The sequence below is a fragment of the Trachypithecus francoisi genome, unplaced genomic scaffold, assembly GCF_009764315.1.
Source record: "Trachypithecus francoisi isolate TF-2019V2 unplaced genomic scaffold, Tfra_2.0 Lachesis_group7, whole genome shotgun sequence".
Taxonomy (NCBI): Eukaryota; Metazoa; Chordata; class Mammalia; order Primates; family Cercopithecidae; genus Trachypithecus; species Trachypithecus francoisi.
The window spans coordinates 89,679,971-89,696,216 of NW_022681472.1; the positions used below are offsets into that span (position 1 = coordinate 89,679,971).

General features: G+C 44.3%; 1 protein-coding gene across 3 annotated transcripts in view; it reads right to left on the reverse strand.

Annotated features, from left to right (window-relative positions):
• ZFAT (zinc finger and AT-hook domain containing) overlaps nt 1-16,246 on the reverse strand; it is a 236,298-nt gene that overhangs the window by 44,412 nt on the left and 175,640 nt on the right. For all 3 annotated transcript variants that reach the window (XR_004435171.1, XM_033202303.1, XM_033202302.1), the window contains 2 exons: nt 13,363-13,501; nt 1,335-1,453 (listed from right to left, as the gene is read on the reverse strand). Coding sequence is in view for 2 of the 3 variants with exons in the window: in XM_033202303.1 (XP_033058194.1) it covers nt 1,335-1,453; nt 13,363-13,501 (258 nt within the window). In the remaining variant the exon portion in view is untranslated. The remainder of the gene's footprint in view (nt 1-1,334; nt 1,454-13,362; nt 13,502-16,246) is intronic.

Genomic DNA, 16,246 nt, shown 5'->3' on the forward strand with positions numbered 1-16,246 from the left:
TTGTATATTGACTTTTAATCTCCTTTTTGTTTGTATTAGCTTTTCATTCATTCTTTTGGATTTTCTGAAAATATCATCATTTTACATGCATAGAGAGATACTTTTATTTCTTTCCTTCCAGTTCTAGTTCTCCATATGCTTTGCCTGGTCTAGCCACACTGACTGATGCCTCCACACGCTGTTAAAGAACAGCAGAGCCACTGGGCACTCTTGTCTGCTTCTGACTTCAGTGGAAACACTCTAGCGTTTCCCAATGAAGTGAGATGCTGGTGTTTGGGTGACACACATTTTTCTTTTTCAACTAAGGATGTATCCATCAAATTTTATTTACTCTTTTTCATCAGTGAACACTGAATTTTGTCAAATGCCTTTTCTGCATCTATGAAGGTGACTGTTTCATATTATAATGGATGTTAACATGTTACCTTTCCATGAGACCACTTGTCCCTTGCATTCCAGAACAATCCCCACAATATCATGATGTATTATTTTTTTCATATTTTTTTCCTAACCATTGGATGCTCTGTAAAGTCCTTAGATAAAATGAGGGTGATTTTTACCCCCAGGAAATGCTGAACATTGGCAATGTCTGGAGACATTTTTCAGTATCTCAACAGGGGATGGGGTTGGGGGGATGATGCTACTATTAACTAGTGGGAAGAGGCCAGAAATGCAGCTAAACAGCCTGCAGGGCACAGGACAGCCTTCCACAACAAAGGATTGTCCAGACCAAAATGTCGACAGCGCGCTGAGTCTGAGAAACCCTGCCTTAGGTAACTGCAATTAGTCCGTGGTGGTGATACCTAGTATCTGAAAAGAGAGATGGTTATTGGCTCTTACAATGAAGGTGTGTTTTCAGCAGGCGAATGGTTCCAACTCCTAAGGGAAAAAGAAAACAAAAACAAAAACAAAAAAGCAACTGGGAGCATGAGATCTCCACAGAAGGAGAGCAGAGCCTAGAATCCGGAAATGGAGCCTTTTCCAATTCTCTCAGTGAGGATGGCAATACAATGGAATCCTTGCCTTCCACTCTTTCAGATGCAACATCTGAAACTCTGGATTTGTGAATAACGTAAGTAAAAGTGTCAAGGTTAATACAAACTTTCACAAAAGAGCCTAAATTCAACCCAGAACAAGAATTCACAGGCTTGGCCCAGATCTTACCCAGTTATACCCCTCAGACACGAGACATAGTTTGAAAACGTTTCAGAAGTTTCCCAACCAGAAAATCTAATGTTCTGAGGAATGACTGTCCGTGCCCAGTATTTGGGCTGGCCCGGCTTGTCATTTGTGTTTAGAAATGTCAAGATTAATACCACACTTAAAAAAATTACCTCCCACTTGGGGTCTCCATCAATTTCCACCACCTTCAAGCCATGTTTGTTCTTCAAGTGCCTATTGAACTCCCATTTGGTGCCATACACAAAGCTGCAAACGGGACACTTCAAACCACCTGAAAGCACAGACAGAGGTTAAAAAAAAATGTGTTCATAATACATAAAAATGCAACAGTTCCTCCTTCTATTCAAATGCCTCAAATCTAGTAAGTATTATTTTGTCTCCAGCACTTATATTCAATTCAAGCTTACCTTAGTATTGGAACACAATAGCAACAGTGTATGTTTTTCAAGGCAGAGATTTTAAAACTTAATGTACTTTTTTTATTTGTTGAATAAGCTTTTGCAGACAGCCAATATGTGCCCAACAGTTTAAACGCCAGAGAGAACTAAGATAACTAACATAATTCCCTTGGCCAGTGAATAAGTAGCTTAAATCATTCTTTCATTTTTTTTTTCACTTGTAAATAACAAATAATTTAGAAAACAAGAACAACGGAAAGGGAGTGTCTGCTTTTCTTAATCTCTTTTGTCCCAAAACACTAAGACCAGGAGCCAGATTCTCAGTCTCCTTCACATCAGAAGCTAAGTCACTGGCATAAATTCCCATGCGAATTTCCCAGTAAAGAACAAATTTAAAAGCTGGTCACATCCTGAAATGTCATTATTTATTGAACTGATTAAATTTTACACATGGTCCAGGAAGTGTTTAGATGCTTTAATTAAGAGAATGTACAACTCTAGGTTTAAAAAAAAACCCCAAAACTGGAGAGTCACACAAAAGAATATCTTTCTACAATTATATTAGAAGCAGCAACTAAACTGCAGCCTAGACAAAAGTCTCTTTGAACAGATTGTGCCTTCAGAAGCAAATCCCAGGCTCGGGAGACCAAGCGTAGTGCTGAGGCCAGGCCTCTAGTCTACTGGCCGGAGCTAGGCTGACTGCTGGCACCACCGGGCCGCTACCTTGAGCTGGGCCAGGGGAATGAGCCCTCTCACCAACATCCCCAACACCACAGCTGCCTGGAACTGTGGGCTACCCGATTCCAGCAGTCATTCCCTAGTCGCAAACTCTGGCCTCCCGTCCTTCTCTGCCATGTCTTCTCTATGGTCCGCATGGTCTCTCCTCTATGCCAGTGCTTCTGCAGCATCCCGGAATCTCAGACCTCCTGGCCAACAAAATCCCCAGCATGCACCTTGTCAGAGAGTGCACTGCTTCCCTCTCTTTCTTTGACCACACTCTCCTCTAAGGCCTCTCAGGTGGAGGCTGCTCATGCTCTTGAGCCCCAGGTAAGGAGGATGCCAAGCCCAGGCAGGGCGGCAATGCCACCTCCATGGTAGAATAGGGGCATTTCCCCATCCTGTCCCTGCTACCCACAGTGCCAGACCCATCAGACAATTTGGCACCTGGCCCTCTCCACTTAGATACTGCAATATCCGTTGACTTTAAGGCCAAGAACCTTCCCTACCGTTTCACAATCTGTGGAGTTTCATTCAGTCATGCATATGATTATTCAGCGCCACCCACGGGGCTAAATCCAAGCATCCCACTCTGACGACTATCGGCCCTCTGGCCCTCTCTTACTTTCACTATCATTATTCTTCGATTTCTGGAGGAGCTTCAGTTTGCATCCCCTCCCATTTTCTCTCAACCTATCCCTAACTCTGCTCCCCTCTCCAGAGCACATTCCAGAGCCCAAAATTTACAACTTTTATTGGCAAAGTCCTCAAAGTCCTCAGCCACTTCTCTTTCTCTCAAACCTGCCTGGCAAATCCACAGTCCGGCATTGATCCAAGCCCCAGCCCTCCCTGCTCTGATCCTGGGATGCTGAAGCAAATCACAAAGCCATATGTATTCTTATGGCCACACTTCCAACCTCAAGTATTTCCCTAGTCAACTCTGTTCAATTATCCAGAAGAAGAACTGCAATTCCCCATCCATCTCATTAAGTCCCCTACATTATTGTCGACTTCCTCTTTCAATCTCATCCTCAGCTCTTGTTTCCTGCTTCATAATGAGAATATCAGGTAAGAACTTTCCAGACCTTCTTGTACTATACATTTCTGTCCCTCTGCACCTGCCTAGGCCTGGCCTGATGCCAGTTGTGAGTAAGAGTTCCCCTCTGTCTTCCAAGACCCCTTTCTCCTCCTTCTAGAGCACTGATGCTCAGCCCTGTTAGACTCAATGCCCCTTTCTACAACAAGCAGTTTAAGATTCCTCCATCATCCTGAAGTTTTTTAAAAGCCTCTCAAGTTTTGAAACCCTGCATGGGTGCAAGTACCACTCCACTGGACACTCTGTTCCTCCACACCTCCACACCTTTCTGCTTTCCTTGTCCCATGGCTGGGTGGCTGCACCCTCCTACTCTGTCCCGTGTCCCCTAGGCTGGGTATCCAGACATCCTTCAGGCTCTTCCTCCTGCCCAGGGCATATATTATCCACAAACTAATGACTTTCCTATTTGTAGCTCCAGCCCAGACTCCTGTGCCGAACTCCAGCCTGGGATGCCTCCCCACAGGTAGACAGGACTGTGCATCCCAGTGCCTCCCACACCTCCTGGCCTTGCCACTGCAGGGTTCTGCACAGATAGGAGCAACCATCTCCTAAGTGCTCTCTCAGCAGCTATTGTCTGTCCTCCACTGCTGGTCCGCTTCCCACCCAGCACACAACATGGTCTTTTGAAAACACAGACTAGATTACAGCCTTAGAGGTACAAACCCTTCCAATGGTCTTCTGTCTCACCTACAGTAAAATCCTGACTCCTCCCTGTGGCTTGCGAGTCCCACCTCCCTCCCTCTCTTCCTCATTCTCTCCCTTCTCTGTCTTTTGCACTGACCAAGTTCATTCCCTTCCTGGGACACCTGCTGTGCCTCCTGGTTCACAAACTCTTCCCCAAGATTCTCCTCCTCTTTAAGCACCACCTCTTCAGAAAGGCCCTCCTGGGACTTCTAGCAAAAGCAGCCCCACCAAACACACAGAGCCATCAGTAGGATTTCCCTACTGCCATCAAATTGTCAGTCTGACATTGTATTATCATCTTTCCTACACGTCTTCATTGTCCTTCCTCCCTTCTAAAGTGGCACCTTCCTAGAGCGGGGACTTTAGGGGCATCATCCACTTATTCGCTGTTCAAGCTGTAGCACCTGGCATCTAGCTTCTCCTCAATCACTCTGTCTTGCATCACTGACCCTGGGTCTTGGCAAATCCTCTTCTTTCTTTAGCTCCATCTCCAACCATCCCCCTGCTGTCCTTGGACTTCTGCACCTCCCCTCTGTACACATCTGTTCCCTCACCAAGTAAGTGTGTTTGGTGTTATCCAGGGGCCTGCCTCGGTGCTGCCCTATCTTCCCCTTTCCTTCACAGCCAGGATTCTGTGGAGTCTCCACTTCCAAGAACTCACCAGAAAGAGGTGCCGTTAGTGATGCCTGGGGTGGACAACAGGCTGGGATGCAAGTGGTGGAGGACAGCATTCACGTCTCCTCCATCTTTCAAATTTTATTCCATGGGAGAGTAACTGCCCTATTCAAAATAATTACTGAAATTAAGATTATAAATCTAAACTAGAAAAATAATATGAAGTAATTGCTTCCCTGTCTCTCTTCATTACTTAGTCCAGTGGTTCTAAACTATGGGCAATCTTCCTCCCAGACAGGCAATGTATGGAGGAACTTTTGGTTGTCACAACTGGGGGGTGCCTAAGGCATCCAGTGGGTAGAGGCCAGGGGTGCTGCTAAATACCCTACAACACACAGCACAGCCGCCAAAACAAACACTGGCCTGGCCCCAATTGTGAGCAGTACTGAGGGTGAGAAGCCCTACCTCACACCATAACATGCTGCTTCCTGCACTCAGTTCTCTCCTGGCATTGCACATGTCAAGATCAGCTAATGTCCTCGTTGGTTAATCCAATGAATACTCTTCACTCTTTATCTTACCACTAGTACCACCACCAATACTACTAATAACAATTAACAACAAACGTCTTCCACTAACTGGGCAGTTACCACGCATCAGGCTCCTCATACATCAAGTCATGGTTTCTTCCCAATAGCCCAATGACACAGGCATGCTTAGCTTGATTTATACAGAGGCTTGGGATGGTGAAGTAACCCTTCTGAGGTCACACTGCAAAGCTAAGAACCGAATCTAAGTCTAACACACATCCTTAACCCCAGGCTTTGCTATTGTCCAGTGTGACTTCTGTGCATTATATGGCGATGCTGACCACATTATCAAGTTAAGATCTAGTCTTTTGGGGCTTCTATGACACCACTCACTCCTGGTTCTTCTACTAAGCACCTCTCCAACTCAAATCCCTGTACAGCCTCCTCATCCTCTGCGTGGAGTCCTAAAGCCTCACAAACAGTCCCCTCTATATGTCTGACATGCAGGTCCAGTGATGTCCCAAAGTATCCCACCTCCCCAATATACATGTGAGCTAAACAAACCACTAAGATGCTTATACTTAGGCAACAAAAGAGCTGAGCTGACCACTGAGTGTATCTGAGGCTACCATGTTTATGTATTGCTCATTAGGGTACTCGGGAAGAAATGGAGAAATTCTGTCCTGATATCAAGGTTGTGTGGACAAATTATACCAGATAAACCTCACAGGAATGTGGCCCACATTTAATCGTCTCCCAGATGCAGTTTGGATGTGCTCAATCTCCAAATCAATTCCATGTCAGTGGAATCAAGAGAGAGCACTGTTCTATTATTAAGATTTCTGTTCTATCAGCTGAGGTGGTGGGTGATTTTCCAAACAGTCACTAGTGCAGAGGCCAACCTGCCAGCCACTATGCAACCCCAGCACCTCTGCCCACTATTTCCAGACCCCAACTCTGGTAGAGGCGCAGGAGGGCACCGAGGCAGAAGGCACCCACTGTCAGTAGAAAGACTGGCAACAAACACCAAATTCTTAAATTCTAGAACATTCTGCAGAAAAGACAGCTCAGATGGATGTTTATTTTCTGAAACTCAAACATACTGTGCTCTTTTTTCACACAAAAACAAACGAGCTTCTTTCTTGTCCAGAGGATAATTAAACTTCATTTTTAACTTCCTTAGTTATCGCTTTTTAAAATCACATAAAATCATGTCTTTTCCTTCAATCATCTTTTAAAAACCTCTAAGGTATGAGGACCTCTACTTTTTTTTTTTTTTTTTTTTTTTTTTTTTTGCTAAACTGATGCTGCTTCTCCTATAAAGACTTAATATGTGATGATGAACAAAGGCAAACTTTTAAAGGTTAAACTTAGGCTTTAAAATGAAATTAAAGATTCCCTCTGGGGTACTCTTTAGTGGAAACTAATTCAGAGAGGAAAACATTCTTATATTATGTTTAAATTAAACTTAATATGATAATGCCCCCACATTAATTAAAACTTCAGCCTTTGCCACAGTGACTTTAATTAAAGAACAACAAATGAAAATATGTAATCTAGACTGAATGTATAACTATGCCAGTTAATTGATATCAAAGCTAAGATAAATTAATTTCTATTTGAATTCAGTAAATTATTAGGCAATGCACAGTAAAGGTCAACGGAAGACTTGGTGAATCTACTCATGGCACTGATATTAAGTGCACACCATAAAAACCAGGAGTCCTCAAATCACAGTTTCCTCACATAGACTGATTAACCAGGAAAAATATAGAATTTCAAGAGCAATTTAAAAACACTGATCACGGTATCCTTTGCTCTTTCTGGAATGCAATATATCCTGGAGGAATTTCAGGCATTAAAATATCTCTGCTCCTTTGCGGTGCTTGACGTTATTGAAAATTCAATTTCATTTTCAATAATATAACTCCCAGAATGGCATACAACACTGGGTTGGGCAGTCACAAGACCTGAATCCAGCACTTGCTCAGGTGAGCCAAAGCTTGCTGAAACTCTCGGGTCTTGGTTTTCTCTTCCAGTAAGGTGAAGATGCTAAAGTTCATATTCTTTTTTTTTTTTTTCTTTGAGAGGACCACTGCACTAAAGTTCATATTCTTTAAAAAGACACTGAGTGCAGTAGGCAGAATAATGAGCCCCTGAAGACAGCCACATCCTAATCCCCAAAACATGTGACTATGTTACCTTACATGGCAAAAATGATGTGATTCAGTTCAGGATCTTGAGATGGGGAGGTCATTCTGGTTTCTCTGAGTGGGCCTAATGCTATCACAGAGGTCATCAGAAGAAGAAGGCAGGAGAGAGCACAAACAGTTTGAGAGAAGCTCCACTGGCCATTTCTGGCTTTGAAGATAGAGGAGGGGGCCACAAGGCAAGGAATGTAGGTAGCCTCTAGGAGAGGGATTCTCCCCTAGAGTCTCCAGAAGGAGTATTTGTTAGTACTTTGATGTTAACTTGGTGAGACTCATTTTGGACTTCTGACCTTCAGAACTAAGATAATAAATCTGTGTTGCTGGAACATCACACACCGGTGCCTGTTGTGGGGTCAGGGTGGGGAGGGAGGGATAGCATTAGGAGATACACCTAATGTAAATGACGAGTTAATGGGTGCAGCACACCAACACGGCACATGTATACATATGTAACAAACCTGCACTTTGTGCGCATGTACCCTAGAACATAAAGTATAATTTAAAAAAAAAATAGATCTGTGTTGTTTTAATCCACCACGAAGTATGCGGTGACTTGTTACAGTAGCTACAGGCAACTAACACAGGCACTGATGGATACGAATACGGATAAGGATAAGGAATAAAAGCAGGACATGGAATAACTGTACTACACAGATTAACAAGTGAAATATGGAATAGAACTTTGTTGACATTTCACTTCCTATTGTCTCTTAACTCAGTGTCTGTCCTAGGGCCCAGCCAGAGCCCCAGTTCAGAGCTAGGAAATGCTTAAGGGTAGAAATTAACTGGAAGTCACATGCAAGTACTGCAGAGGAGGGTTCCTGGTGACAGGGCATGCAATATTAGATCCTACCTGGGACTATCTGAATCCTGTTTCAAATCCCAGCCCCTCTTCCCACAGGATCCTCAAGAAGAAGAGCAAAAGGGAAAATGCAGTGGAGGAAACAAAGTACATTTTATTATTAGCCAAGCTGAGGTCCCAAACCCCATGAGAAACACTTGGTAGAGGAGCGTAAGTGAGGTCTTCCCATCCGCCCACTCCCCTCACACACGCCCCCAAATCTTGGGATCTGAGACACTCTGGATAATCACAGGGAAGGGCTTGGAAAGAGACAGGTCCCAGAGTCAGTCTTCGGTCAGATTAGCAACTAGCCTTGGGGATGAAGAAATAAGAGAAAATAAACAGTACCTATGTGTGTGACTTTTCCACAAACTACTATATGACCACCAGCAAATGTGGCCCAATTGTTTAAGAGATGACTATGCCTCTTCCTTCTCCTCCCCTTTCTTCTCCTCCTCTCTACTAAGTGCAAACATCTACAAACTTTAGGGGACATCAAACATGTGAGCGGCAAGGCACAGACATTGACTCAGGAGACAGGGTTTGGCTTGGCCACTTGCTCGCTTGGTGTGACCTGAGGTCAGTTATTAGCACTCCTTTCATTTCCTTATTTTACAATAGGAATGATTATGCCAAGCTCACAGGGCCATTGTGAGAGATAAATTAACACGTAAAATAATAATCAATAACACAGCATTATATCACATCACTAGAAGCATGTGCCCAATAACTTATTGAATCTGGGCCCTAATAAAAACAATTTTAAAATTAAGATGTCTAAAAATCAAATACATCACCTGTGGGTTACCTCACAGTTTCTGGATTTCCTGCTATGCTATTTTCCCTGAATCGGGTGTAAAAAACTCATATATGAATATACATCCAAGGTACACATGCAAACATACTTACACTTTTCTAATATAGCACTTCAAAATAACATAAAGATTCTAGCAGATGCCAAATACTAAGACTTCTCCTCAACACTTCTCCTCTTACTGCTTTCTCTTGCTCCAGTTACCCACCCTTACACTTCAATGACTCTCTAAAACTGGGGGACAGAGTCCCCTGGGAGAAGCAGCTAACTCCGCTCCAGGCCATAGCTGAAGGGGATGTATTCCTTCTGCTATAATTAAAATACAGAGCTCTGGCAGGAGCTGCCTAGCCCTGGTCCCCAACCTGGGTAGGAATAACAATAATACCAACAATGATTGCCTTGTTTGACACCGAGTCCCAGTGTCTAGCATGGTGCCAGGCCCACTGTAGGCGATGGGAAGATACACGCTCAAAGTAGAAATACGTGGATAAACGTAATAGTGGATTTGAGCCATTCATCAAGAACTTACTGTTGGCACTCTCTGGGAATCTTAGAGAATGACATCTAATCTTTGCAACTGCTATGGAGGTAGGCTATGAGCCTTCCCCTTTGGAGGTATATAAATCAAGATTCAGAGAGGTTAAGTACCTGGCCCAAGGTCCACAGTGATCAGAAATCCCAGCCCAGGTCCATCTGACTCCCAAGCCTATGTTCACTCCAAGTCTCTAGAGAGACTTGAGGTACGGCTTGGAAGCCATTGGAAAGCCCGCTAAACCCCATTTTCACCCTTCTACATGCTCTAGGAGTGAGCAAAAGATTCGTAAAGCTTTTAAGAGGAGGAAAGGGGCAGGCCTACTGAAGCAATACAACTATTTCTTCCTTAAACAGCATGAAATGTGCATTTGTGTGGGAGAATGCCTCAAATCCATATTAATGAATAAGTGATGGCTAAGAGGAATCTGTCTTCAAAGCATCAGATGCACATAAAATATAAGCCAGGAGTACAATATCTACATAGTGCTCAGTACTACCTTAATTACTACAAAGTATCAGAGTTCTGAGGGATCAGTGCATCCAGACAGGCCCTGGTAGCAGAGACCTGGCAATGTCACCCAGTGCTCTCAGGATGAAAGGTATGTGGGAGCCAAGATACGCAAGCTCATAAGCCAAATGTGCACACATCCCCCAGCTCCATGTTGAGTGACATCATGTCAGCAGTTTAAACTTGGCCATGGTAGAAATATTTACACGACAGAAATCGGCAAATTCTGCAAGTCAGGTTTCCCCTCCCTCCTACTTGGGAAGAGCCTACGCAGCCATCCTTCCCAGCAAGCTTTGGGAACACACGGTAAACCACCCAAACTCCATGGAGAATGCCATAGTGCCTTCCTTTAGAAACCTGCAAAGAACAGAAGTGTCTGATGTGGGAACTCTCGGCTCCTTTTAGGCCATTTTCCTGACCTCCTCTGCAGCACTGTGCACTGAACCCCTCCCTGGGATCCTTGTGGCATGGCAGGCAGGAGGATCTTTCCTAGGAATCAATAGCTTTGCACGTATCACAGTGTGACACTGTTTAATACAGCTGATACACAAGGGGTCCCTGCGCGTGGTTTAAAGGAGACTGTAAAATCCTTCTGAGAAAAATACATGTTATTTGTGTTTTTTATGATGTTATTTTAAGACATCTTCCTCTATATCAAAACATGAAATCATAAAGTATAAAGATAGTTTTGGGGGAGAAGAGGAAAATGAAACCAAATGGGGATGGAGAGAGTTACTTGAAATTAATCAAAAGAAAATGAAAAATTGCAGTGGTTCCAAACAATTCAATATTTCCAAACAGTAACTGAATCTGGTTTCATGTTCTCCTTTCATTCTGCTCCCCTCTCCCAGACATAAAAGCAAAGTGAACTTTGTGCTTCTGAGATTTCTAAACTGTGTTCATACTCCACCAGCCATCTGATTTCAGAGACTGTTCTCCTACCAGAGCACAGCGGCACAAGGCCTCTTAAGAGTCGAGAGACACTGGGTTGTCTCCTTCTTCAACATGGCCCTTGAAGGGAATGGGGGGATAAACATATATATACATATGTATACAAGTACATTTGCATATGCAAATGATACATCTATATATATGCACAGATGGCCCACCATATCCATGGGTTCAACCAACTGCAGATTGAAAATATTCAGGAAAAATAAATAAAAAATAACAATACAAAAATCAAAAATAACATAAATTAAAAACCAAACTATAATAACTACTCACATGGCATTTACATTGTATAAATTATTATAAGTAATCTGGAGATGATTTAAAGTACATAGGAGGATGTGTGTAGGCTATACCCAAACACTACGCCATTTTATATAACGGACTTGAGCCATCTGTGGATTGTGGTATCTGCGGAGGGTCCTGGAACCAATCCCCCATGGATGCCTAGGAACAACTGTGAATATGTATCTGGGTGTGTGTGCGTGTGTGTGTGTGTATGTGTATCTCTGAAAGAGGAACCAAAAGCACCCCTGCAAAGATAAAATATAAAACCCTGCTCCTGTCAGGGAATGGCGACTGATTACAGAGAGTCTTAGGAAGTTAACTGGAAACTGAGGGCATGAAACAGTTCAACCTCAGCACACTTTTCGCAAGGCAATGATGAAAGTTTGGAAGCACAGGGCAATGATGGTATCATCACTCAGATCCTCACACCTGTCCCAACAGCCACAGTAAACATCTATTTCCTGGCAATCCAACCCAAGAGTGTGAAGGATGTGAAAAAGAATCCCTAACCTGCAACTCCAGTTATTTACTGGGGCTGTAAGCCAATCTATTCTCCCCTCTGTGATTCCTGGACATGGGGCACTGGCGTGGGTCATAAAAAATAATGTGATGGCTCCACAAGTCCTAGATATGTTCAGAAAAAAATATACAAAAGCAAGGACTGAACATGTACTGCATGCACGTGTTTTTTCATTTAATCCTCTCCACCATCGTGGAAGATGACTGCTGTGAACTCCATTCTACAGGTGAAGGGCCTGAGAGCTTGCCCAAGATGGCGCAGCCAAAAAAGAAGAATGCAAATTGGAGCCAGGGCCCTCCCCACGGCATATCCTGCTCCCCAGCTCCGTAAAACTGCCATTAAGAAAACGAAGACGCAAGCTCACCATTACCCCCAGATGGATGGCTTTAAAATTATCCTGAGTCTTCTGTGCTGCTCATCTATTTCCGTGCATCAGCCCTGTCACTGAAAGTGCTGAAGGATAGAGTCAATTCATTTGTTTTACATTAAGATGCATTTCATGGCTATTACAGCAAGTGGAGCTTCACGCTGAAACAAAACTCCAAGCCTCCCCAGCTGCAGCAGTCTACAATTCCACATCTCTGTTTACTGGGGGCAGATTTCTAAATCTGTCTTCAGCTTCAAATAGTCACAGGACTTAGGAAAGAGGAGCAGTAAACAGTGTGCTGCAATCATTTTTTAGCTGAATTATTGAAGTGTAGATATAAATACAACAGAATTCTCTGTATGGTAACAACACATAAGCTAAGCCCTCTCAAGTGGGAATGTGATTATTTACTGAAATAAAACAACAAAAAACCCCACAAAGTTGTAATAATTTAAAATGAAAAGAGGTTTTCATCAATTCTCATTAGTTTACATGTTCTAGAATGCCTTTTTTTCTTTTCAGGATGAATAAGTAACAAGCTTACTCAATAAATATTTTTAGATAATCCAAAAAAGTTCACCTATAAATATGCCTACAATAGCATTAGTTATAACTGCAAAGAAAGAAAAAATCTCAAAACCCCACAATGTTCAATAACAGAATTGTCGGTGTTTCCACTCAATATTGAATTACAAAAAGCCCTTAGAAGTCATAATTAGGAAGACAATGTACCAAAGAAAAACAAAATGTTCCTGTTAATGTGAAGTAAAGAAAGACAACTGAACTTTCATCTCTGCGAACTTTATGCACCGACAAAGAATGGAAGGCAATGCTGACAAATAAGCATTGCTGAGGGTGGTAGAATCTGGGTGAATTTTCCCTTGTCATTTTAGACTTCCACTAAGGTTGTTACAATACTAACCAGGCAGGAAGTAATGCTGACAACAATAAGGATGATGATGACAACAATGATGACAAGGAAGAATGAACATCACTGGCACATTTATGTGTGAGAACTGAACTGCAGGACGGCAGCAGCTCTTCCCACTGGGGGACTTGGTATAGAAGGAAGCAGGCAGGGCCCCAACTTGCTGGCCCCTTGCCTACCTTGCTGGATGAGCACCTCCGCCGCCAGCTCCCCGGTGCCCACGTTGGCATACTCCTCGTTGGGGTGCTTCCTGTTGTAGTGCCGCTTCAGAGAGCCAGATATGTTGCAGGAGTAATGGCAATGGGCACAGCGGAAAGGCTGTGGGGACAATGAGGAGGCGTTAGAGAAGGTGGGCCCTAGATGTCTGCCTTCGCTGCTGCTCCCACCTGATGAGCATCTGACACCCAGAAGGTCTAAGATGAGCAGGCCCCATCACCTGTGATATGTTCTAGGGAAAACCACTAAGGCAAGAATGCTGAGACCTGCCTCTGCGGTGATCAACCAAGGGACCGAGACAAGGTGCCTCAGAGGAGGAGCTGTCTCTACTAAATGAATTTGCTTTTGTTACTTCTTTTCTGTTTTCATCCACCTCAGAATGTAGTTTTTCTTCAAGAAGAAGACAAAAAAAGCAAATATAGTAATCTATCTTTTTTTAAGTGAATGACATTAAAAGTAGCTCTCATTACAGTTAGTTCCCTGATATACAGTCAGGAGTCACATAATGACGTTTCACTCAACCTCAGACTGCACATACAGCAGCGGTCACAGCAGTAGGTTCTACCATACAGCCTGCAAGCGCAAGTAGGCTATACCTTCTATATCTGTGTAAGTCCATTCTATGATGTTCTACAACTAAGAGTTTGCTTAAGGACGCATTTCTCAGAACGTATCCCTGCTATTCAGTGATGCGTCACTGTATTTGCTTCTTTAGCTAAATGAATTCCTCCGCAGTATTTGCCTGCAAGCACCGGCATACGCAAGTGTCAACCATTAGAGAAGTCTAGCAGGTAAAGTCTATTTCTCATGCCCACCTGGTCAAGACAAGGCACTTTTGGGATGAGGCCACAAATGAGTCATGCAGCCTTGTCTTTCCCCTGGCACAATGCTTTGGAGGCTGCATAAATAGTGGGGCTGGGGGAAGAGGCGCCTGCTGGGCCCCTGGGGAAGCTCAATGAGACCTGGTCTTTGGCTGCTCAATGGATGTGCATCTCCATCACTGCCAAATTCCATGCCACGGCCCCTGGTCAGGAGCTGCCAGCATGCCCCTGTAATCCACATGCTGTATGATTCTGACAGTGCTCCAGGGTCATTCAGGGCCTGTTTGATGACCCAGCAGCCTTCTAGCCCAGGAGCAGCAGAAGAGCATGCAGCAGCCAAAATGGGAGCAGCACTCTGCCTGGTGCAGGGGACTCAGATGGAGCAAGTCCAGCCACACCTCTGGCCTTGACCAATGATAGAACCTCAGGCAAGTCGTGAAACTTCTCTTAGCATGGATCTTTACATGAGGCAAACGAGGATCATGCCCATGTCATAAGGCTGTTGTGAGCATTAAATGGTATCATATAAACTGATACCTAAAATGCCGTGCAAAGCATGTCTTACTGATTTTTATCAGCAATTCTATCACAATTCTTACCGGGCATCTGGAAGCTGATGTACCACTGCATCTATTAAGACCTCAAACAATACCTTTACTCCTTGACTGTCCAATTCATCAATCTTTTCATCACTGTTGCCTATAAGAGCTAAACCAGCAACAGAAATGTCTGAATGTGAAGTACACCAACAGTAGAGAAAATGTCCTCTCATCTTAGAAGCTTAGATCAGTCCCTCTTTCATGGTTTCTTCCCTTCAAGCATAAAACTGGGATGCAGTCTTCCCATAGAGGCAGATGGGAGAGAGGGAGAAGGGGAGGAGGAGGGAGAGGGAGAGAGAGAAGGGAGAGAGGGAGAGAGGGGAGACAAGGAAAGACAGGGGGAGAGGGAGAGTGAGAAGGGAGAGAGGGAGAGAGGGGAGACAAGGAAAGACAGGGGGAGAGGGAGAGAAGGGAGAGAAAGAGAGAGGGAAAGGGAGAGGGGGAGAGGGATAGAGGGAGACAGAGAAAGAGAGAGAGAGGCCGGGCGCGATGGCTCAAGCCTGTAATCCCAGCACTTTGGGAGGCCGAGACGGGCGGATCACGAGGTCAGGAGATTGAGACCATCCTGGCTAACACAGTGAAACCCCGTCTCTACTAAAAAATACAAAAAACTAGCCGGGCGAGGTGGCGGGCACCTGTAGTCCCAGCTACTTGGGAGGCTGAGGCAGGAGAATGGCGTAAACCTGGAAGGCAGAGCTTGTAGTGAGCTGAGATCTGGCCACTGCACTCCAGGCTGGGCGACAGAGCGAGACTCCGTCTCAAAAAAAAAAAAAAAAAAAGAGAGAGAGAGAGAAGGAAAGGGAGGGGGGAGAGGGAGAGAGGGAGACAGAGAAAGAGAGAGAGAGAGAGGAGGGAGGAAAAGAAGAAAATGAAGAGGAAAATCTTCCACCTCACCCCCTGCCTAAGTCATACTCCTTCCTCGTAGGCCCCTTGCCCACCACCTGCTCCAAGAGCAGTTCCCCCTTCAGCCTTCATGCTGTCACCTCCCTTTCTCAGGCCTCTGCCATCTCCTAGCAAGCAACTCCTGGGGGTGCCTTCTGCTCAGACCTCATGCTCCTCCATCCCATCTCCTTAGGCTGGCTGCCCTATCCCACTGTGGCAGGTGTGACATCGTCATGCCACTGTCACCAGGTTCTGCCATGGCTCAGCTTTCTAGACTTATTTATGAGATCTGCAACACAGGCTTAATGTCAAATGCTGGATCTTTCTAACGTGCTAGTCTTGGGCTGGATTTGTTCTTCTGCTCTGATTCCAATGACCATTTTTGCATTGCTGATTGGTGGATCTATATGTTTTGTTGGGTCCTCTCTCCTGAACCATAGATGGGAATTTTCAACTGCCTTCCAGGTATCTCCGCAGGGATGTTCTATAGGCCCCTTAAACTTTGGACTCATATCTTTCTGCAAAATCAGTTAGTCATCAAAGAC